Here is a 24,400-nt window from a genome sequence, read left to right on the forward strand (position 1 = left end):
CTCCCATCTCCACTCCATCAGGGAGCGCGTCATGGCACCAAACTCATCTGCCAAGACACAGGGAAGGAAAAAGGCTTCACTTATTCAGAGGACAAAATTAATCTTGAGGTTAGTGTGAGACGTGTTCATTTTGAAAGTGCCATATGGAGGATAAAAACATATCAGAGGATCAAAGCTGTTGGCTCACTGCATACTATGCAGCTCCTTTTATGTCACTGTTTCAGCTTCAGATGTGGACTTGCTAATGTGAGGATCCCCACCAGGGAGGAGAGGATGCCACAGAAACCAATCACTCCTGGGTTGGTCTTGTAGATCCCTAGCGTATCCAAAGGACCTGAGAGATCACAGAGATTCTTCACCAAGTCCAGCAGCAAAGGAGGATGTCTTTTCAGTATTTGAAACAGCAGGAGGAGAAAACCATGCGAATCACCACATTTCACACGGTTTAGTTCCTGACTATGTTTGTCCCAGAAGGAATTCTCCTTTGTCTTTTCCTCCTGTATAGCTTGTTCCAGCCTCCAGGAGATCTCATACCAGTCCCTGGCTAGATTCATCAGGAGTGAAAAGTAGTAACACTTGGTAGCCCAATTCCGCCACTTCGGCTTATCGACGTCAGGTTGGAGCCCAACACTCTTCAACCACAGGACTGCATCGCAGACGAAGTAGATGGCACGGGTCAGGTTGGAGGCGGTAAGGCAGAAGCGAGGAACCACATCTGGCAGCTGTGTAGTGCTCCTGGCTGCTACCAAGGCGTGTACCACGTTGCCCAGTCTGAACACTGCAAGAAAGCCCACAAAGGTTAGCATGGCATGGCCTTTACTGCAGAGACACCGCCCTATGCAATTGTCACTCAGCATGTCACTGTCCACATGTACTTTTAAAAAAAAACTTAGTGGGCTTTGGGCATTTGTATGCTTAAGCATTTTCTTCTCACAGCGTGAGATGCTAGTATTAGTGAGGAAAGAGGTATAAACATCAGTTCTGTCCTGCACCAGCCCAGGACCTACACACAAGTTTTGTCAACAGCCAGGACTTGCAGCCTTCTCCCACCGTTCTGTTCTCAGCACCTGGGTGCCCTCTGGGCCAATATCAACCACGGCTCTGAACGAGTCAGCATCAGCAAAAAAGTGACACAAACAGAGCCTCCAATTTCAGCTGTACGCTGCACTGGATTTCACTAACTCTGTGGACTGGAGATGTTACTGCACTAACCCCATTGTGACCATGAGCTGTATCTTTCCTCAGCTTCTGTGAAAGCTGGTGATTCACGTGCCAAGCACACTGAGACCCAAGTCCCTCCTCAGCCATGAATTTGTCAGAGGTAGACGTAGTTCCCTGCAAACAGGAACAGTGTGTTCCATTTCAAGCTATAATATATGGCAAGCCTGATTTCATCCGCTGCGCAGTTTAGGTTTCACCCCGTGAATATTAATGCAATATTATGCAAAATACTTTTCATAACCTGCTGCACTGTCACAGTGACAGATGTTGGCAGCACCCAAGCTTAGTGGAACTGCAAGAGTCCTGAATTTAGGCCTGACGTCTATTAGAGATTTGTTTAGCAGAAGCAAGAGAATTATGGCTATGCTGATAAACCAGCTGGCCTCTCTGCTAGAAATTAACATACTCTGGAGCTAACTGGAATAAGAAAACAAATCCATGGTAACACATTAAATTAGAATATTTGCCTCGTATATTGGAGTTGTTCCAGCATTGAGCAATTGATAAGTAGGTGTAAGATCAACCTGAAAGCAAGCAATACAACCACAGCAACAGTGTAACCATAATGGATGCAACTGTGACACAGAATGAAGTGATGCATATGGTTAGAGTATGAGAAAAGTATGGAAGGGTACATCATTTCGTAGAGTATAAATGCTAAAGAAAATTAACATGCAAAGTGGGATATAAAAAGCCATATTGAAGGATGGTCCTTCAGAGGTGATTTTATTGGGATGATGATCTTTAACGTTAGGCTGTCTCAACCCATTAGCTGGAAGGACTAATGAGAGCACAGTAAACCAGCTTTGCATCGTAACTCAATGGTCCGTCCTTGAACAGAGATGACGACTTGACCTCTGCAGCAACAGCCGACCGTTAACTTATTTCTCTAGTTCGCCCAGCGGTAATTCAGATTGCCTAATTGGAGAGGAGGCTGAGGAAGTAGTAAATGTCTATTTGGCCCTATCTAGCCTGGCAAGCCAAGGCAGTGATAAGGCCTATTGACAATTTTGTGAATATACTGAAGGAGGTTTTGTGGTTCAAGGTAAGTTAACTACAGAAAACCCAAGGCCAGGAGCTGTTTTGCTGGAAGGAACAAATGAAGAAGGACTTATCCCTCTAGACACCAGGTACTTACTTTTCCGGCCAGAGCTCATGCTAGATTCCACCTGCTTGAGTTTCATTACCAGCTTCTCTTTATCAGCCTTACGCTCTATTAAATAGCTAAGCAACATGCATGTGTACTGAATGGCTCTGGAATGGAAAAAACGAGGAAAACAGCACACAGGTGAGACACGGAGAATCCACGGGAAGGGCAGCAGCGGGGCAGCGTCCCTCTCCGAGCGTAAGGCCGCCCCTCTCGCACCCCCGCGGTGCCGGGGGAGTCACACCCGGGGCAGGGGCACAGGACAGGCAAAGCGGCGAGCAGCAAGGGGCAGCGCGGCGGGAGCGGGGCTCTGCCCGCCCGGGGCAGCGGGCAGCTCTCCCGCCGGAGCCGGCGGGCCCTAAGGCGGCCGGGCGCTGCGTGAGGGGCCGGCTGAGGGCCGCATGGCCCCGGGGGCAGCGGGGACGCTCCGCCCCACGGCGCCGCTGGGCCCGCGGGGGTCCCCGGAGAGCCGGCGCCGAGGGGCCGCTGCCGGGCGGGCTGAGCTCCCCGCCCGGGCACCGGGAGGCCGCCTGGCGCCGCCGCCGGCTCCGCACTCACCGGAAGAGCTGGTCGCGGCCCTGGCTGCGGTTGGTGAAGTCCACGAAGCCCTCCATGGCGGCGGCGGGGGGGCGGCAGCCGCGGGAGGTGTGCGGGGGCCGCGGCCGCTCCGCCCCGCCCCGCTCCGCCCGGGCCCCGCCCCGCCGGGGGAACCTTCCGCTCCGGTGCGCGTTCCCGACCGGGCCGCGCCGCGCCGCGCCGTTGCCACGGCGACCGTCAACAGCGGGGCGGGTGTCCCCGCTAAAGGCTCCCCCCGGCCGCGGCTCCCCGGTAGCTGCCGTCAGCGGTGGCGGCGGTTCTGCTCGGGGGGGCTGGGGCGGAGCGGCTGCGGCCCGGGCCGGGCCCTCGGCTCCCGCTCCGAGGTCAGGCCGCCGTGCGGGGTGACGGTGACGGTGACGGCGGCGGAGGCGGGCCCGCCGTGAGCCCGGCTTTGACCTGCGCTGCCTCGGACCCGGCGGGGAAGCTCAGAAGGCACCCGGTGGCTTGGAAATGAAGTTTATAACTTCCAGTGAAATCACCTGCTTTCCTAATTAATTGTTGGTATTTTATCCAGGCCGAGTAAGTCTTTTAATGAAGAACAAGCTAGTATTTTTGAATGCTTTGTCATAATTCTTCTACAAACGCGTGCCTACACTCCCTTTTCCTGTAGGCAACCTACAGGTGCCTGTGTGGCTGATGTTCCCAGAGCACGACAAAACCCCTGAGTAACAGAGGTGATGCAACAAGTAGAAATGAGCTATATAGAACAGGGTTGCTCTGGTTATCTGTACTGAAAGGAACACCTCTTCCCTCTTAGAGACCATTAATCATCTTTTTCTTTTTCCCCATTACCTCATGAAAGTAGATATTGCACGATTCTTCGTTCTACTGTGATTCCTACATCTGTGGCGTGTTTTGCATCTGGAAGGGCAGAACCATGGCTGTGTATATCCGGAAGCATGCCCTGGAGATTCCTCCACCATCTGAAAAGGACTGGCTAAAGGATGATGAGGAAGATTTCTTCCTGCAGGATCCCGATCAAAAACACGATGCCTTGCCTCAGCCCTTCAGGATGATCAACAAACTGGTGATGCTTGTTTTTGAGAATGCTATGGAAATCATTGAAAGAAGGGAGATGCTCCAAGATGCACAAAAACTAAAGGTCCAGCCCACAAAATGCTTTCCTACAGCTGAATTCCAGGTACAGAGCCCCTCATAGCAGAGATAATCACCATAGCAGATTTTCTAGAGAATATCCATTCAGTTGATTTTACATTCTTCTGTTGATCATCTTCTTCAGAATTCACCACCATCTCACTGATTCACTTCAGAAAGCTGCAGGTTCTAAGCTTGTCTGACAGGTTCTGCTTCCCACCCATCTATCACACACCTCTGAAAAGAGAGAAGCAGATATTAAACAGCACTAAATTCACGTTCTGCTTCTCAGGCTGGCTCCACCCTTGTTTGCTGAGGAGAAGGTAATTAGCCAGTAGCATATAAATGGCCAAACTCAGCTCTGTGTTGTGGTGACTATCCTAATGGGAGCACTGTGAGCAGAAGGGCAGCACTGTTTTTCCTATCGTTATGCAGAGGTGTCCAGGAGGATACTCTGCTGGTATTCTGCGATTGCCTGGAGGAGTTCAGCATCGTGTTGCATCTCTGTGTTAGCAGTGGGAGGGCTGAGTGCTTCTGAGTTCTTGGCCTTTAAAGCCCCTTCTGTTTATCAGAAGGGGAAAAGTGGGAGCAAACTTTCTCATTCCCAACACAGAACAATCTCTGTGACAGAGATGAGAGCCCCTCCCCTGCTCTTCAGATGAAAACTCATACAAAAAATTTTCCCTTGTAGAATAAATCAGCATTTTCTGTTGGTGAAAGGCTAGGATTATATAGCTAGTATGGCTGATGTATCCTCCACTGAGGAAGCAGCTGGGTACACTCATCTTTTTCCTTTCTTGGTAGGTAACTGGAAGAGCCAATTGCCTTGCAGTGTCTGGAAAATACATTTTTGTTGGTCTGTCTGTGGGTCTGTCTGCCTTCAAGGTGTTTGACTGTAAGGAGGTCTGTGCTTGGGATGCAGTCAAGACAGAGATTTGTGCCATCCATGCCTTGGATTTGGGGAACGAGTGCCACGTCCTGCTTGCTGTGGATGAAATGGGTTAGTGTGACGTGGATTTCCTTGACCTACCTGTGGATAGGAGCTGAAGAGTTGGCAGCTGCATTACGGAAGAGTGCTAAATCAGGAGGAACATTAGAATGGCTGACAGGTTTCCTAGAAAGCCCTGCAAAGAGGGCGTTAGATAACACATTGTAGGGTAACAGAGCGGCCCTAGGGCCTTGTGATTAGTAGAGGGTGTGGGTTTGGTGTCCTCTCTGGAGCAGCAGAGGCAGATGCAGAGCTGAGGGTGAAGTGCATAAATTTTAGGAACACCTTGGACTGGACAGAAAGAACCATTGCTTGGTATGACCTCCTGCCCGTGCTTTGTTTCTGCACCTGTAAATGCACAGCCCTGTGGTAAATAGGTTAGTTTGTTGATTCATCTGAAACCTACCAATTCTGGTGGAGATACTTTTCAAACTGGCTTATCCATCTCTATGTACAATCGAACATTTGCTGGTGCTGGGATAAGGAAGCCAGCAAAAGTTTAGTGCTGGAAGCAGTGGTATATTCTTCCTTGAGCCCAGGAACAAATGCAGTCCTGTTCTCTCTACTGCACATGTTGTAACAACTATCTCCCAAGAGTGTGGCTACCATCTGTTCACTTTTCTCCTACTACTACTGCTACTTCTGTATTTCTATTCCAGGGCTTGTCTGGCTCTTCTGCTTTCACAAGGAAAGCTTCCTACTCGTTAAAATCCTAAACGAAGTGGTAAGTACTGAGTTAATTCCATAGACACTGGCCACAGGCTGGTAAGTAATCAATCATGAAGAGTAGTATTTGCCTTCAAGAATTTCTGTCATGGGCAGCAGCACTCCAAGAGTGCTGCCCAATATTTATTCCTGTTCTTCCAACAATCTGTCTGGCCTTCCCTGTTGAGAACTGTGTAAGGCCATGCAGATCTCTGAATCGGTGATCTTGCTTTGATGCCAGCCTGTTTTTCTTTGGCAGGAGGATATCAGCAAGCGAAGTACTTGTGTGGAGGCGGTGCTTTCCCCCGGAGGTGATTATGCAGGAGTCCTGCTGCAAGGCAAGTGCAGGAACATGGTGTACTGGGTGACGGCTGTTGTATTCTAGCAGAAGGGCCAGCAGCAATGCTTTTAAAATGCTCCAAGTGTTCTGGGTTCCCAGGGATCCTGTTCCTGACCCTCCCAGTCCCTTCTCTAGCTTAGAGAGCAGCTCCTGCCACTCCTTGTCCTCTCCAAAAGGCCTGGTGTAGATCAGGACTGCTCCCAAAAGTGAGCTCTCCGGAACTGGTCAGTGCAGTTCCCGCCTCCCAGAAGGCTCAGTGAAAACAGGTTCCACTCTCCTCTCCAGAAGTACCAAACTCAGTTCTTCCTCTGGTTTGCTATGGCTCACTTTTACACTGGAAATATGTAGACCTAAAGAATTTTCTCTGCAGACATAAGCCAGATGGCATAGAGATGGTATCTAAAAACACTACAACAAACTCCTTGCTACAACATTCTTCTATTTCATGGCAGCTGCCTTTGTCAATGCATTTGCTGCTAGCAGATTTTCTGGACTCATGTTTGGTGGAATCTGCCTGGACATATGCTGAGAATGAGATATGTAGCATCCACAGAGAACCAGTGTGAGACCACGTCTCACTTTCTGCTTTACTTCAGAGGCTACAGGTCAAATTCTTTGACTGACTCACTTAATGGAATTTCTTTGGTGAATGTGGGACTTTGAGGACTTGAGCTGGAGGCTGAGATGTCAGTCTCATTCAAGCATGTCAAGCCTTAAGTGGGAGGAGAGGTGGGCTGCATGGAGTTCACAGGGATTTCATATTTCAAAAAACATCCAAATCTTCTTTTAAGGATATAAGATAACAGAGGCTGCTTGCTTGGAAAACCTTTTCTCCTCATTTTCAATTGCTCAACATGGTTTCCCAATGCAGACAGGACAAAAGCTTGGCTGGAGATCTACCGATTGCCTAAGGATTCCTGGCTGAAGGAAGTGGAAGAGAGCCCAGGAGCTGCAGCAGGGCTGCCTTGCAGGGAGAAGAGGTCAAGCTGGACATCTGTGGTACAAAACAGTTCCATCTCCCACTGTACTATTTTTTCTTATACCCTTTTGCCTACAGGTCTTTCCCCGAGCCTTGCTCCTGCAGACAGTGACAGCAAGATACAGGCTGAACAAGTCTGTTGGCCCAGGGGGATGGAGTATGTGTCTCTACAGCTGCTACAGCCACCCATCCCACATTTCATAAGGCCTTTGTGTTATTGGGACATGTTTACTCTCCCAAGACAGGCTTTCCAATGAGGTTCCCTTGGTCCTAGGGATAGCATTCCTGCTGCCCCTCCCTGAAACTAGCAGCTCCTTTCCCAGCAGTATTGCCCCATTGGAGGAGGCCCTCGTAAGGATATTCCCACAGGGCTTCTCCTTTGTGTTACTGGGGGAAGGTGAAGAGGAGTGGGAGTCGAGCCTGATACCTCCACTTGGGAGTCTGGTCCTGAACCAGGGTTCGTGTTTTAGACTACCTACAAGAAGAGCCTGGTGGGGTCACGCCGAACCCACCTGAGCAGGGCAGGGTCTCTGCCTCTTTGCACTAACCACTGTCACCTCTGGTTCTTTGGCAGAAAAGTCTGGAGCTGCATGGAGACTGTTCTGCAGAGATGGTAACTGGCCTCAATGAACGTCCTGAGCTGTTACGGGGAATTTTAAATGCTGAGTCAGTGCTTAACCATCTCCTGCATTGCTTTTACCCTGCTAGATTTCAGCTCTCAACACACAGGCACCTTCTGCCCAGCACCTCCAGCTAACTCTCTGTGATACCTGCCTCATCACTCCTGCCTCTTCCTTCAGCAAAGCCGTTCCTGGCCATTTAAGAGGGGGCTGCTTCTCAGCCCAGTCTTCAGGGGCTCTTAAGTTAACTAAGCCAAAAGCAAACACCCAGGCATTCCCTCTTTGCTGATTCCATGTAAACTACCCAAGTTCCTGCCTCTTCCTTCTCAGATGTGCTTGATTCCTTTAGCCAGATCTTTTCTGTTTAGCCAAGTGTTAATGTGTGTGCAGGGTGGGGTGGTGGGGACACACTGGTGCTGGTCCCCTGTTAGGATATTCTATTCCCAGCCAAGCACATATGTGACCTCTTCCAGTCCTGGGCTCTCTGAAGTAAAATCTGGTTCTTGTATTCAGCAGCACTCTGCAACCTTTAGTCCTGCTTCTTTTTTCTGAGCCTTGCTGTACCCCACCCAGGCCTGTGCTGCAACACCAGTAATTCAGAGAGATTAATAAGAGCAGAGTGGAGGTTATTTAGGGCACAAAGACAGGAGGTGCCTGGGTGGGACATGCTTTGTAATGTTGAGAAAGTAGTGACCTCCCTCAGGCATCTGTCTTTTGGCCTGAAGAATGAGCCTAAACCCACTATCTTCTAGGCAGTGTCAGCCAGCCTTTGCATGCATTTCCTTTAGGAAGCATTTGCTTCCCATGAGCAGGTGAAAACTTAGCAGCATAGGACACAACACAGTTCTCAGGCTGACATTTTTCTGTTGGCAGGAGTCTCCTGTGTCTGCAAACAAAGCCGATGCAAAACTGAGTCTCCCAGTGCTGCTGATGAAAGTGAAGCCACCCAAACCCATTACAGGTCAGGACTGATTCTGTACTTGCAACCTGCAGCCTCCTTCAGGTGGCAAAGGAATCATGGCCTTTATGACTACAGAACAGGTCAGAAAGTTTCAGTACTGTGTTCCCTGGGTCCCTTCCTGACCTGGCTTTGTAGTTACATGTAATCCTGTAGTGGGAGTTGCTTCTTACCCAACCATCTCGTGTGTCACCTTTGTTAGCAGAAAATACTTCAGTGTGTCATATATCCTCAGCTTCATTGTCACCAGAGAGGGAAGGGGTTGTTTCCTAGACCCTAGCAACCCGACAGCACCCCTAGTTCGTCACTCTGAGTCCTGGATTCATAGGAAAATGCTGAGGATGAGGAGGGAACAGACCTTATACTGACACACTGTCAGGGAGAATGCTACAGAAAGGCAGGGTGAACTGGGTCCTCAGATGATTTGCCCTAATCCCTGCCTTCAAATACTAGAAAGTGGGCTAGTGATATGGAAAATCCCACAGAAGATGTAGTGTGTCCCTCTTCAAGACAGTGCTGCCCTGAAGGAGGGATGGTCAAAGTGCCTCTGAGCATTCCATGGTGTCTGCTTCTCCAGGGCTGTGCCTTTTCCCTTTGTCTTCCCAATCCAGGTAGTAGTTTTAAAAGCCCTTTGGATGCCTTGAAGAAAGTGGATGATGGCAGCGTGCTTGGCTTGGGGTACAATCACCTAATCAAGGACTCCCAGTGGGAGCAGCAGGAAGCAATCTTCCGCAGCACTTATCGGGAGTATCTGGAGGCTGAGGGTGAGAGAGAGAGCAAGGAGGAGATCCCAAGGTGAGTGGGAGCACCAACCAGGGTTTCAGTTGATAAGACATCAACAGAGGGCACTTTTCAAGTGTAGATGGAAGCCTCTGTCTTAGCTTTGTCTCCTTCATCCCAAGGCTTCAGGGCAGGGGGCTAAAGCCATTCCAGGTCTTGTCGCAGTGCTGCCTACTTATCAAAGCCTTTCTTTTACATATATTTCTTCCTATTTTTCAGACATGCTACTTTTCATTTTCTCCTGCCTAGCTGGATCCTACAGGCAGGACCTGAAATGAAAGTACAGCCAGGTAATCCAAATGGGCAAAAAGCTGTTAACCTATGAAGCACATTGTTGCATGAAATTGAGCTCTAGTTAGAGCTCAATGGCTCTGGCTTGGGTTCATTATATAAATTACATCTTCAAGGACATAAGCCTGGGTAAAAATGTCAGCCCTAAGACTTAGAAGTCAGTTACCAGCATGGAGTCAGACAAACTTAGCTCCATAGTTTAACCCCCCCCCCCAAAAAAAAAACACCAAAAAAGATGAGGGGGCACATAGGCAAGATTAAAATAATGAACAAGGGGAGAGTTTTTTCTGGTTTAGTTTCTCTGTGAGCAGAGTTTCTGTAAGTCCTGTTGGCGAATCCATGAGAGGTCTAATGAGAGCTTTCTAATGGTGTTTTGGTGTCCTGGATTGTTCCTTTCTTTGTCCCCAGTCTCCTTCTCTCTTTTGTCGTCCCCTTCTCTGTACCAGATGTTCCAGCTGGCATCAGTGTGCACTGGGATGGAAGCCACAATCTCTGCTTGTACTTACTTAACCATCCGCTCAAGGAGAACGTGGGTAAGAAAGTCTTGCTTTCTCTAGCAGAGTGCTCTGTGGGGAGTGGGAGTATTCAGTGGCCAGTGGCTGTCATTCAGCCAGATCTTCACGATTCAGGGAAATGAGGAATGGGGAGGAGAGCTGCCTTATATCTTGTGGGTTAGGCTGCATTTGGATTGTGGGGCTCCATGTTGCATAGGCTGGCAGTACTTTTAGTGAAGCCACTCTGGCAGAAGACTGCAGTATGGTGCATGTTTTATTGGGAAACTGGATGCTAGTACCGTGAGAGAGAATGCTCTGCACCTTCTTAAGGTTGTCTCTCTTCATGTCCTTCTGTTTAGACTCTGATCTGAAACCTGATGTTGTGTGGCCATGTGCAGCTCCAATTGCATGCTCGGCTATCAGTTCCTGCTCCAGGTACCTGGCACTGGCATGTGAAGATGCAACAATAACTATTTGGGATAAACGCCTAGGTGAGCTTGCCCTTTGGGACCGTGTATTGGCATCACTGTGGATAAATTGCTCCCTTCCCTAGGAATTTGAGGCTCTGGCTTGGTGTGAACAAGGGACTGGCAATGAGTTTACAAGCAAATCTGAAAATAGTTTGGACTCACCTGTTCATTGGATGCTTGACCTGAAGTTGCCAACACAGCGTGACTGCCCTAGCCCTTGCAGAACCATTCCCATCCACAGCAGTGCAGGGGCTGTGAACTGCTGCAGCGAGGTCTGACGACTGTCTTGCCCCAGGGCTGTGAGACTGTGACAGTCACTGCTTTGCCACTGTACCCTCAGGTCATCTTTAAGGCTGTTGTGGTATCACAGTCCAGGCTGCCATCAGTGCTACTGTCGTCCTGCCTTGACGCAAGGATTCTCTGGGCAGAAGAATCTTCTTCTGCCATCAGGAGTGTTCTGGTGGCTGCTGCCCCTCAGCAGGCCACAGTCCAAGCTAAGCTTTCCTTGTATGAATTGCCAGTTCCTTTTTTTTCCTAAACTGCTTCCCCCCACCCTGCCCTGTGTTTCCCCAGGATACCCTCTCTCTGTGACTGCCATTCTAGAGGAACGTCTCATCCGTAGTATCCACTTCCTGCGGAGTTCTGCAGCTGCCAGCCATGAGACACTTTGTCTTGGTACAGATCCTGCCTGTCCCATCGTGCAGCTTCTGGTGCTATGTACAGACAGCTCTTTCTATTTGGTGAAAGCACCCAGGGCTGGGAAGCCCAGCATCACGCTCCTGGCAGACAGGTGAGGTAGACTGATAGATCTCACTCCAGCAAAAGAAACCATGTGGTACAGTGGTCAGGTCCAGCATGGAGGCCCAGATTTCTGTGGAGTAGAGAACTTTCTACTGCGTTTACCCAGATAGTTCTGCCATGCTGCTGTCAGCACCAAGTGTGGTTTTGTTAGGAGTCAGTTCCAGTGCTAAAATCCAATGGTTATGTGAGAATTAGGAGTGTTTCTGGGTTCTTTTATGCACCAGAACACAAGTGCTTATAGCACTGCTCCAGGGCTGACGTTCAACTAGCTGGGTCTCTGCCAGGTACCCAGAGGAATTTTCTTCTCTCTTCTGCCCTTGACAGAATAACTTCCACCTAGAAGTCAGAATAAGCATTTCTTGCCATCTTTCTATCAATTTTATGTTCACTTATCACCTTGGTTTGAGGACAAGGGTCAACTTTGGGGAAGCTGCTGTGCTGAAAGCTATGGTTTCATTCTTCTGTGGCAGACAGGGGATTTGTATCTCCAACATAGTTCCTAGGCAGGTTTGCACAGGGATGGACCTCGGGGGTTTCTGCCCAGGAGGAGGCGGGCTTTGTCTCCATAGGGAAGGGGCTTGGCTGGAACTTAATGCCAGCCTGTGTGCCACAAACCGCCATTGTCCTTATCACAGCCTCTTAGTACGTGCCAGGTACATGAAACAGTGGCATAAGCCTGAGTCTGTTTTACAGGCCTGAAGATCCAAATCTTGCTGTCAGCATGGTGGTTCCTGTCCTGGCATTCCCCAGTGCAGTGAGTATTGCTACCAGCTCTCTTAAGAACTGGGTGAGAGCACAGGCCCATCTGGCCTAGGATCCTGTTTTCAGTAATGGCTGTAACTGGTTGCCTAGAAGATAAAGAACAGGGAAATCGGATGTGGTACTGCCCTCACATCCTTTCCCAGCCTTCAGCTATTTTTAGCATGGGGACTTCCTACACCAGTTACAGGTCTGTAAGTAGCTGGTCACTTTCAAAAGATTTCCCTTCCATGATCTTACTCGGTATCCCCTTGCACCCATGTCCTCTCGTTGACCACAGAGGTGGGAGTCACTGGATGCCCTCTGCACATGGACAGGTCCAACTGCAAAGGTGAGAGGGCTCAGCCATGAAGCTGCAGGCTTCAGGGTCAAATATGAGAGGGCATCATGGTGAGTGAGAAGGTACAAGCGCAAGTCCAACCAGACCTTTCAAGTGGCCTCAGAAAGTTTTCAGGCATGGGGAGGAAAGGACTAAATGTTGCTCGCCAGAGCCAGCCATGGAGAAGGCTGGATCTAGTTCATTTCTAACCTGCCCTGCTGCCCTTTTCCAATCCCAACCTGCAGCAATTCCAGTCCAAGTTCCCTGCATAGTCTGTTCTTGATCTGCTGTGGCCTTATGACCACTGGGCAGGCAAGGAGAACAGCATCATAGTTGGGGATGTGAAGTCCTGAATGTCATTCCATGTCCTTTCCAGGAAACGCTTTTCACTTCTTTTAGATCTATTTCTAAGTGTCAACTTGCTGTTTCAGGCCCTGGTCTTCTCCTGGGATGGCACGGTGTCCCTGATGAACACTGCCACATCGCAGATTGTTTACTGCTTCAGTGCTCCACCTTCTCATGCTGTAGCATCCCCCTGGCAGCCAGTGTTCATAGTGGATAGTCTGAATTGGTGCTTGCTGCTTCGAGGTGGGTGGCACCTTGAAGTGGTCTTACATACACGGTCACTGGGTGCATTCAGCTGTGCACTGATCCTTCATAGTTCTTCTTATTGAATGACTCCTGATACAATAGCCCACTGTTCTTGTTTCTGTCTAGGAGATAAGCAGCAGCAGGCAGATGCATTGGCAGAGAGCAGAGCCAGTCACAGCACCATCTTCCTCTTTGACTTCAACTCCTACTCACTGGAGGAGGCTTTCCCAAAGGAACCAGATTTGCCTCTCAAATCCTTGCAGAACCTGCCATGGATTGAGAGGTGTAACAATTTCTTACGTGATAGGTAAGGTTCCCCTTCTGCCTGATAGGTAAGTGCACATGCATTATTGTTAGCTGTGGTGTTGCTCAGGCCCGTGCAAAGTCTCACCCTGGAGCTTCTGGGTTCTTCTGTCCACTGTGACAGATTTATGTCTGGGTAAGGTTGACGTTCAGGTAGCTGGGTTCCTGACAGCCACCCAGAACCCTTCCTCCTCTCCCTTCTGCCCTTCCTAGAACAACTTAACAGCTGTAAATCAGGATGCCTGGGGCAGGCTTGTCATTCCAGGTAGAGAGGGCTTGCTAGTTCTAATGTGCTTTTGTGCAACACAGATTGTGCAAGCTTGTCAGGGAATATGATCCTCACTTAAGTGTCTGCATCTTCCTTTTGACCCCATAGCCAGGTAGAGCTGGGATCTCTTTGTACCTTGCTCCTCTCCTCCAGTCCTAGATTCATTTGATGTTTAAGCAGATTTGTGTTGGAGGTTTCTTGGTTTGAGAAGGTCCCCACCACCCTCAGGCTGAGGTTGCAGAGCTTAGCTGATGCATTGAGTTCATGCCGTCACTAGATGGCAATGTGACATCTCTTTTTGGGTGACCTTGTCCTTGAATTCTTTTAGGAATCTGGAGCCACATCCATGTCAATAATATTCTGTTTGTTCTTTTCACTGTGCATTAATTCTCCAATTTGAAATGGAACAGCTGGGTGCAGGTATGACCTTACAGCACATATTCGCTGGTAGCCTTCCCTAATTCCTTGTCTCCAGGGTGAATGCTGTGGTGTTGTCTGGCTAGTTAAGTGCAGAAAAATTTCATCCTGTGCTACCAGCTGCCAATTCTGTCCCTCCTTCTCATAAAGCTGGAGAGGAGACTCTAGTCTGCCTTATACCAGAAAAACTGGGGACACATCACCTCCAGGGATATCTTGCTCCCTGGGTACTGAGAGCTCAAGCCGGACCAGAGCAGATACAACTGCAGTGAGACCTGTCTCTACAGGGGCTAACAGGCAAAGAGAAATACGGAGGTCATTGCTGTCAAGAGCAGTAAACTTGAGTGCTGAGTGGAGTGAGGGAATCACTGTTTTTTTTCGGACACAAGATGTCTGGACTGCTTAATCTGTAATGAGACCCAGGAACCCTTGGGGGAACCAGGCTAGGGTTGTCTGAGCACCAGGGGAACGGCAGGGACTGTTTTAACCACCCTTTTTTCCCCTTGTTAGGCAGCAGAGCCTGCTGGGACTCAGGGAGCAGTTGCCTGAGTACTGGAGTCGGCTGCAGGCACAAGCAGCTGCCATGGACAAGGAAAGACAGAATGTGAAGGGACAGAAGAAGTCGTAGTCAGCCTTGTATCCTGAGGGCCAGGCTCTGCGCTATCACAATCCTGCAGACCCACGATCCAGCACTGATATTCTGACAGTGACTCTATTCAAATCTATCCTGCTGCTTTCCAGCCTGGGGCAATTTGTCATCTGAAATAGCTGCTTGTCTGCCACTGCTCAGCCACAAGGATCTGTGCCCTGCCTCTCTCCTTACCTAACCCTCAGCCTGTTCCAGCAGGGTTCCATCCCTGCTCATCCGAGACAAACACTGCTGATGGAAGAATCTTGAGGTAGGAGAGGCCTCTCATCAAGGTGGCAGGCCCAACACCTGTGTGGTTCAGTTAAGGATTTGTGCTGGATCTCTGAGTCCTCCCAAAGACCTGGAGCATCACAGCAACATGGTATGTTACAATGTTCCTCCTTAATAAAGCTTTTTCTCCAGTAAATGTCTCTTATTCTTCACAGGACTGGCATTTTATCAGACTCTGGTGTTCTGTCCTTCTGTTGCTGGGGCTCACCAATGTGTCTCATCTTCTGCTCTGACCCAGCTGGGCAGACAGCAGCATCCTTGTGCTTAGCAAGAGACCTGGTCTTTTTACACCAGCAGCAAATCAGCCACGAACGTGGCATCCCCCAGAGCATAGCAGCGCCAAGCAGCAGTGACACTGCAGAGTGTGTCAGGCCTGACCTAGGCTGTTCTGCAGTCTAGTTGTTTCTTTTGACTTCAAAGCAGGCAGCTTTGGGATAAGACTACTTAGGAATCAAAGTCTGTAAATGTGCGACAAGCTCACTGGGTTAAGGACAGGCTAGAACTGGTGTTAGAGCCAAGAACTGATGTCACTGAGGAGCAGGACAGAAGCTGGGGGGTTCAGAGAAGACAGAGCTGTGCTGTGCCAAAGACAGGCCAGGAGCATGGCCAGCACATTGGTCAAAGGCCATAAAAAGCTGAAGCATCCCTCCTACAGGCAACAGAGGACAACGAACTAGCAGGGGCAATGCAAAGCCAAGCATCCACATACTTGTTTCTTACTCTAGAAGTGTATTAAGTTAGTAGCTTGCCCCGTATACTCGACAGATGGGGCAAAAAACTGTGCAGGCTCTCTGGTCAGTCTTTCACTGGTCAGTATTTTCAGGTCCGTAGTCCCGTGGGAGACTGGCAGCATCTAGACGTTAGCTGCAGAGTGTGATTGCTCAGTTGGGGGCTGACAGCAAAACAGCATTTTGCATTGGGCATCTTTGTTGCTCTTCAGGCAGTCAGGGGTCCTCTGGAACTTGAAGGGCTTTAGGGGACATGACCCAAAGCATCCATTTTAGAGCATAGGAAACATATGCTTTCTCGAGCATAAAATCCATGAGAAATCCTCAGTCTTTTTACAACTGATTGTGCTTCCAGGATGACTGCCTAATCAACAAGGAATCTGACAAATTTGCCAGCAACCACTCCAATCTGTGTGCATGGGTGAGTGGTATTTTTTCCAGATCTCCCTCTCATGACTCCTCCAAAAGTTCAGCAAAGCATCAATGCAGGGTGCCAGGGATTCAGCACAGAGCTATGTAGACACTCCCATGCCAAGGCCCCGTTTCAGTTTGTGATAGCAAGTTGTCTTGTTTTGGATTGAGTTTTGATGAGAGGTCTTAGCTCATCCTCTGGAAGGAAAGTCAGCTGGTCTTTGTGGAGGTAGGAAAGGGGAGAAGCATTCCACTTGTTTCACAGCCTCAGGTGCCTGGTTTTGCTCTGGAGAAGGACAAACTATTTGAATTAACCCTTCCTATGAGCTACCTTTGTGAAGGGCTTTGAGGGCCGTAGTAAAGCCTTTTGTGCTGTCATTTTCCATCTGCCACAGATTACAGCTTCACAGCTCATCTGATTGTTATGGATATTGATGCTGGGTTGTGTGAGCACTTGCCATCTGCTTCAGTGCAAAGTCAAGCAGGTTTGCTCAAACCACCTTCAATGCTTAGTTTAAACTGAGCCACCTGGTTCAGCACTGAAGTGAACAAGGAACAATCCTTGATCCTTTCTTCTGTTCTTTCTACTGCCACCGTGGTGGCAGTAATAACTTAATTATTCTGTTTCTGTGGTACTTTAAGAAACAATGGACCTTCTGCCATAACTGGGCACAGGGGATTACTCAGGGCAGGAATTCCTATTCCTGCATTGCTTCCCGTGCTGCAGAGAGCCAGCACAACTAATACGTGGCCCTTCGAACAGCACTGGGTCTAATTCTTGCTATTTGTGCAAATGTAAAGGGCTTTGGGGATCTGTGGCCTTAATCCTACCCCATCTGCTTTCCATCCAGAAGAGGAGCAGGGCTTGCCTAGCACCAGAAGAAGAGGCAGAACGGGATCTGCTAAACAGTTAGATGTACTGTGCATCCCCCAGTTTGTGTGTATTCATCTCAAGATGTGCTTGTTTGTTTGCAGTTTGAATTTGCTCTAAAACCCTAATCATGTGCTTGGCCAAGATAACCAGGAGCTGGCAGGCTCCACAGAGAAAGGAAAACAACAAGCAGCTGCAGGAGGCTGATGAAGAGCCTTTGTTTTCACTCATGACTTCAGCAGGCGACCATTTGTTTCCTGCTTCTTTGAAGGGATACAGAAAAATTGGTGTGATCAGTATGTTAACATGTGCGTTGGTGATGGAGCTGTATGCTGAGCTCCGCAGCACGTTCTGGAGAGGACTAGAGGCACCTGATTGCTTATTCCAAAGACGATGCCCTTGCCAGCTATTCTTCCATTCCCGGTCACTCTGTGAGCCCTAGGCAGCTGTAGGTCTGAGCCAATTTGAGCGATTCTGCTGCTGGAAACTATAGAAAGGCCTTGAGAGGTATCATAAATATCACCATCAAAAGATGAAACTGTAAGAGTTCTGGCTGGGCCAACTCCTAGCTCAGTGCCAAGTTCAGTGAACTCAGAGGTGCAACCGGGGTATAATAGCAATTCGGCTCTGTATTTAAAAAAAAAAAAAAAAAAAAAAAAATCAATTGGTGGATGGGGGATTGTGAGAGGGAGGAAGAGGAGCTCAGGTCCACAGAGAGGCGCTCGAGCAGCATCGTTCAAGCAGGGCCAGGTTACTGCCCAGCCACGCAGACACGGTTGCTGTGGGAGAAGAGGCTGTTCTTTAATCTCACTAAATTATCTGCTGTTCTCTGCAAGAAGCCAAATGTCATCTCACTTCTTTGCATACTTGCTTGTGCTGTGGAAGCAGAGGAAATCAGAGGCTGATCTGATTCTAAAATTCCCCCACTCCTGAGGGCCAGCAAAGGTTCAGGCTGTTTGGGTAAGCCATGTCTGTGCTGTCAGAAGGAGCGTGGTCCTCAGAAGAGCTGAGCGTGCTCCAGGAGCTGTACTCCTTGCATTTGTGTTGTCAGCCTTCGTGCAAGAACCCACACATCCCATAGTGCCTCACCACGTACAACCTGAAGTCTAAGGAGGAATCCTTAGGAATTCCTTCCTAAGGAGGAATCTGCAAAGACTTCTGTGTGCTATCTGGGCCAGCAATGTCCCTGCAAGACACCGTGGGACATGTGGTGGTGCCTAGGGCAGGGCAGCCCTGGCAAGTGCTTGCTTTGTTTGCAAGTATGGTCATTCTCAGGTGTAGGGGCATCGCAAGGCCAAGCGTCCTCCCCTGCTCTGCAAATTTGTGTCTAGATATAGGTGAACCAGGTACCGCATCCCATTCCTAATTGCTCAAATAGCTCTTGTTGTCCAAACTAGTGTTGCTTCATTACCTCTAATGCCACTTCCCTGTAGCAGGGTGCAGTTTCTCATTTTCCTTTGAGTCCAGGCTATAGCTGTCGAGTTGTGCTGTTCAGCCAAGCTACGCAGATTAACTCTTTCAATCTTCCCTAATGCATTGTGCCAGACATCTCAGTCTGGTTTAATTTTGGGTTTCTGAAAACCCCTTCCAGTTTGTTCCTGTTTCTGTTCCAGTTTGTCGTTGTCCAGTGTTTCCGGTACTGCTCTGTCTAGGACCTGGTACAATATTCATGTGTGGGCACTCACAGGGCAAGGGGAGCCTGGTTCGGCTGGCCTTCATACCTGATTTTGCAAGAGCAGGACCATTGGCTGGGATGAGAAATGAGCTGTGTTTTCGAGGCCAAAATACAGGAGGAAGCTGGCTGAGCCTGGCTGAGGGTGTTAGAAAGACAAGAGGTTTGCCTGATGACTAAGGTGATGCTGCGTTTTGGCTATCACCGCGTGGATTTACAGGGAGTTACGCAGCTGAAGACAGACAGGGCTCGTGCTATGAACTCGTGCCCTACGTAAGCCAAGTGCTGGGGCCGGGGTGCAGCACAGCAGACTGGTCATGCAGTAGGGGAGGTTTTGTTATCGCAAGAGCCAGGTCTTCACATGGCACACCTCTGTGCAGTGCCATGTGTTGGCTCAGCCCCAGGAAAGTCCGTGCCTTAAGAGAAGGGGAAGCCGAATGACTCATGTCACTGCAGGGCTGCGGATGAGGCAGGAGGGAAATGTACAGTATCTGAATGGCAAATTGGCCTGGGCTGCCAAGTGTGAAACACTTTGACTGCCTCGAGCGTGTCAGGCTGAACAGCTCGTTTTGTTAGAAACTTCACGTCAGCCTGGTTGAGCAAATGGCAGCTCTTTTGCATGTGAAGGGCTGGATCGTTGTTGTCGGGGGAGAGGGGATAAGTGTGTGTTGTGAGGGGTTGTGCATGGGAGATGGAGATCTGTAGGGGGAAAAAAACAAGTCCCGCACTGAACTATGAGGAAGAAACACTAATTAGGCAAGGAAGAGGAACCTGCCAGGTTGCAATCCTGACCTAACGACCAATTATAGGATACTATAGCACAGTAATATAGGGTAAACACTAAGTAGAGGACGTTTCTGAATTAATTCCTTTTTTAAACACAGTGATCATTTAAAAACATCCGGTATCCTAATTTTAAACTGCTCATCATAGGTGCCAGCACAGCCTGTGGTAAATTGTCCCAGTTGTTAAACTACCTGTGTTGTTTGAATTCCCACCCTGTTTCTAAACTCAATAGGTCACGTTCCAGCTTCCAGTCACTGGACTTTGCTGGATCCCTGGGAGATGGAAGAGCTCACCAGCAGAAGTGTGGTTTGTGTGGAGGGACTTGCAAGCCATGTATGTGTGCAAAGCAGACGTAGGGAGACTAAAGAGCTCTCAGTGTCCATGGCGGAGCAAAGTAGTGGGTTCAGGTTAGGTATGAGGGGAAATTCGTAGTGGCTGTGGGGGCAGCATTAGTGTAGTTTTTCTGGAGAGCCATGCAGCATCCGTCAGTGGAAGCCTTCTCAAACGTCTGCCAGGAATGACATCGTATAAGCCTTGCCTTGGCCAGGGAGATTCACTAATATAGGGAGAACTCTTGAGTTTTTTCTAGCCCAGATTTCCTGTGATTCTCAATTTCTAGAAGTGAAATGGTCTGGATTCCTGAAGACTTCCCCATACTTTCTTCACTTGGGTCCTCACTCTCCATGAAGGCTATAACATAGCCTTATATAAAATAAATATATAAATATATATATTAAAAAATATATAAAAAAGCATTTCACCCAATTCCTGGGGCAGTGCAGAGAGGCAAGAGGACAGGGGAGACAGGCCAGGAAAAAGATTTGCAGTTGCCCAAATGGGAATTGAATGCTCAATCCCATTACCAGTAGATTTTGCCCTTTATGGATCTCCCACATGACAGACTCCTGGCAAAGACTGTGGCAGTGAGGGCGGATTAGACAGGACAGAACAGATCTGCCAGGTTGTGCTTCCCTCCTGCTTCAATAGCTCTTACCCTTCCCAGTACTACTTTGCAGTGAGTAGGCAGTGGATACTACAGTTTTGTCATCTCTTTTTTTCTCCTGGTGCTGTCTCTGTGGAAGTTCATATTTTACCAATTCATTTTCTTAAAAATATTTCTGCTAAAAGCATTACTAGAAGGTCCCTTGGCACTCATAAATGTTTGCAAAGGCTGAATTGCGTTGATCATCATTGTGGACAAGCACCCTTCCTGCAAATTAAATCGGAGCCAGTGCTGCTGAGTGGAGTAACGAGGGGTAAAGCAGGTATGAGTGATAAAAGGAGGAATCCCTGAGTTACTTGGCTTTGCTATGATCGCTCTAATCATTGGTTTTCTTCAGTGCACATTACCAGCGTTGTAAATCATCATTCCTCAGGGATCAGAGAGGCTGAGATTATTTACTTGTTGGAACCAGAGTGAACAGATAAAGACACTTACACATTTCCTTTACAAAATGAATCTGAATCAAAAGCCTTCCTTTGTATATTCTCTGTGTCTTGAGGGGAAAACCTGAACTCCAGAAGTAGATTTTACACTTGCACCTTGCTATGGCCACACTGATCCTGATCTTCCAGATTGGGGAATAAAATATAGAGCCTAACTGTCATGTAGGCTACCTGTTCTGCTTGTGCACTTCCATTTAAGTCAGTCTTAACAACAATTTTTCTTCCTGAACACGTTAGGGCAGTCTCATTGTTAACATAATTATTTTGTTGAAAGACATGCATCTTGTTGCCTCATTCCAGAGCTTCCCAAGGAAAAATGCTAATACAGGTTGCAATTTGATTATCATTGTGGTGACAGTCATTTTCCCATTTAATTTTGACTTTGCTTTCATTCTTTGGGAACACAGCAACTGCTAGAGCCCCTCTCCTTCTTTCAAAGATGCCATCCTGCAGCTAGGAAATATTTAGCAAGGCACTTGGGGCAACAGAACAGACACATAAAAGGCATATAATGAAATATAATGAATTGTTGGCGAAAAGATCAACCAATTAATGCTTTCAGCTGTTGCCGCACAAGAAGACATATTTCCTCCCCCAAAGGTAGATCAAGCACTGTTATGAATTCCTAAAGCCTCTTTAGAGAATTTAAATGCATCTTCCAGCTCTAAGCTGTGGACTCACGTAGCATTCCAGCAATAATATTTTCCCAAGGATGAACTGTTCCTGAACAGAATGGCCACTGAAATGCATTTCGTATGTGAGGGATTTCAAGTTAGCAGGAGCTTATAGTTCTATAAGTAAGGTATGTATCATCTGTTGGAAAGTTAAGCATTTCTCCAAAAAGTTTGAAAAAAATCCTGTGAAGACATTTTCAAATTTTGAGTACAAACCCAGTGGTTTTTCACTTGTCTATATAATTAGAGACATGGGGTGAAGAAGGATTAAGAAATCTAAGGAAGTAGGTTTTTTTTTTTTTCCCCCTCAAAGGAGAAATATTGCCATATCTTGTTTCATTAGTTTAAAAAACCACAATCCTTTTCACTGAAATGGTCTTTTGAGCAAAAACTTGTTTCAGCAACCTCCATGCACATGGTCAGTATTTTGGGCAAGAATAGAGATGTGGTTTTCAAAAAGAATGAGTGATCTTGGATACCTTTACCTTGTGACACTCAATTAGAATTCCTTCAAATGGACTGTTTTCATTGTCCCCAAAAGGCCTCCTTCAAATCAAATCAGAGTCTTTTAAGGTTTTTCAGATGAACATAAGATATTTGCCTAGAAAATGCACTGAAGATTTGGCTGTCATTCATGTGAAGAAGCAACTAAATTTTCCACTGCCCCATAAAATTGCACTGGGCTAATGCTGCAAGGGCCATTTGACTTGGACAGTTTCAATGTCCACCTGAGACTGTGAAATGAACTTCTCTGGATCAAATTCACTCCTTGTGTGGCTTCCTTGAATGCGTTGACTTCAGTGGATTTACACCAGGGAACAAACATTTCCTATTTAAATCAACAGGAGGGTACTTTAGTTACCTGCAGCCACACAGCAGATTTATAAGCGAGCAGAAGGTGAGTTTTACTGGAGGACCCTCTCTCTGTTCCCCAGGCGTTGCATCAAGGATACATTTGCAGAGCACATCCTTAGCCATTGGGCTTCGCTGCTTCAGAGCAAGGGTCTGCTAATCCACAGTGGCTCTTGGCATCTCCAGGCCAAAGCAGAGCCTCATGGGCTTCCAGCCAAAGGCTTTCTGCTGGAACAGCGTGGCCACCCTGGCTCTGAAATGCAGCAAAACAACGATTATATTTATCAGCCCACTCGAACATTAAGTTCCGGGTAAACCGTGAGCTGAACCCTGCATTTGCTGCAACTCTTTGGGCAGAGCCAAGGGCCTGGAAGCAGAAAAGCTGAACAGGGCTGAAATTGTGGATACATCTGCAATTGTTGTGCCTGCAGTCCTCCCTGCTAAAGCTCTGTGCCGGTGACAAATGGCTCATGTGAATGAGATCGTCCAGCAGAGATGATGCAGGGAGTGCCCAGGCAGGGGCAGGAACCTGGAAATTGCCTCCCACTGGCAGCATGTTGCTGAGAGAGGAAGGGGATTTTGAAATAAATCTGCTGGAGACTCAGGGGTCTTCTGGGAAGGATGCTGAAGACGGCAGGGAGCTGCAACATATTCTCTTTTTCAGGAGCAAATGCTTTTTATGCAATCATTTTAGACCCCCTCTTGGCTTCAGTGCCCTCCCCATGACAGTGAGGCTGATTATTTGTGCTAATGTCCTCATCTCTGGTGAACAATATTGCTGCTATATTTAATATGAGAGAGGGTTATTACAGTATTATCTAGAATGAGCCATAACCATTATAGGTTGCTCTGTATCTCAAAGCTAGTTTTAATTAAAACTGCCAATAACTTTTGAGTTCTTTGACTTCTGGAGTTGAAGCAAAGGAACAAGACGCTCAGGTGGTTTCAACTAATTATTAGAAGAGTGGAATCGGGTTCACTGGCAGCTGAGCCCTGCAGTTTCCGTGCTAGCTGTGAGAGTCCATCAGAGCCCGGCTAGGCTGGCCTTCCCAACACATGTGTATGTTTGGGAGCAGGTTATAGTTTCCACAGGCCCATCCATGGAAGCAGATGTTATCCTCCATCACTCCACTCAACTTGATTCTATTATGAGCCAAAACTGTGGGAATTCATCTTGCCTGGGATGCTATTTGATCAAACACCCCAGTAATGAGAAATAAAGAACTGGGTCCTCAGTGATAGTGCAGTCAGGAGTAAATGCAGAGACTTTTCCTGCTCCCTCCCAAGCTTCAGCAAACCTGGACACCACATCTGCTGCTCTACCAACATGTGTGACAGAATATGAGGTCACGCCTCCCTTTACCTGCAGAAAGTAGAAAAGAGCCTCACAAGTGTGATATTAAAATACTGAAATGAACATGCAATTAGAGATCAGAGAAGCCTTCTTGCAGGAAAGTGCTAATTAGTCCAAACAGAGATTTCTGTGTGTCTCTCTCCCTGTGTACATCAGAGTTCAAGCTTTTGATAGTCACGATAAACTTGGAAAATCCATTTATATCCAACACCCGATGGCTGGTATAAGCCGTCGATCTTCTTTGCTTAGACCTTTGCCTATGACCTACACGCGATCAATACACAACAGCAGCAGAGGTGAGCTCGGGGCCGTAGCTGACACTGAAGGCAGTTTGCAGTTGGATACACTCGTTGGTTTGAAGTGATTCCCCCCCTTTACTACGTCCCTTCTCCACCCTCTCGCCCTGCGAGACTGTGGACGTGTTTGAGATGTTACAGGTAACGCATGGGGCAGATTTCTAGCAGGGAGAGAGGAAAGGGACTGGGATTTCATGCGTGTTAATGCAGCTTTGTGAGGAGGGGACCACTGCAACCCCAGAATCAAA

At 48.1% G+C, this 24,400-nt stretch overlaps 2 protein-coding genes across 2 annotated transcripts; one reads left to right on the plus strand and one right to left on the minus strand.

Annotated features, from left to right (window-relative positions):
* Window positions 1-212: 212 nt before the first annotated feature.
* Window positions 213-2,997, minus strand: PEX11A (peroxisomal biogenesis factor 11 alpha). The gene is made up of 3 exons (XM_075714334.1): window positions 2,927-2,997; window positions 2,360-2,475; window positions 213-778 (listed from the first exon to the last, which is right to left on the minus strand). Exons 1-3 carry the CDS (start codon window positions 2,980-2,982, stop codon window positions 213-215), a joined length of 738 nt encoding a protein of 245 aa, XP_075570449.1. The 5' UTR covers window positions 2,983-2,997.
* An 845-nt stretch (window positions 2,998-3,842) lies between these two features.
* Window positions 3,843-14,771, plus strand: WDR93 (WD repeat domain 93). The gene is made up of 16 exons (XM_075714144.1): window positions 3,843-4,106; window positions 4,865-5,060; window positions 5,708-5,772; window positions 6,013-6,091; window positions 6,965-7,092; window positions 7,647-7,685; window positions 8,566-8,653; window positions 9,262-9,445; window positions 9,650-9,720; window positions 10,168-10,254; window positions 10,575-10,706; window positions 11,259-11,475; window positions 12,180-12,240; window positions 12,996-13,152; window positions 13,282-13,462; window positions 14,654-14,771. Exons 1-16 carry the CDS (start codon window positions 3,843-3,845, stop codon window positions 14,769-14,771), a joined length of 2,067 nt encoding a protein of 688 aa, XP_075570259.1.
* Window positions 14,772-24,400: the final 9,629 nt, after the last annotated feature.

Source organism: Pelecanus crispus, chromosome 7, assembly GCF_030463565.1.
Source record: "Pelecanus crispus isolate bPelCri1 chromosome 7, bPelCri1.pri, whole genome shotgun sequence".
In the NCBI taxonomy this organism is placed as follows: Eukaryota; Metazoa; Chordata; class Aves; order Pelecaniformes; family Pelecanidae; genus Pelecanus; species Pelecanus crispus.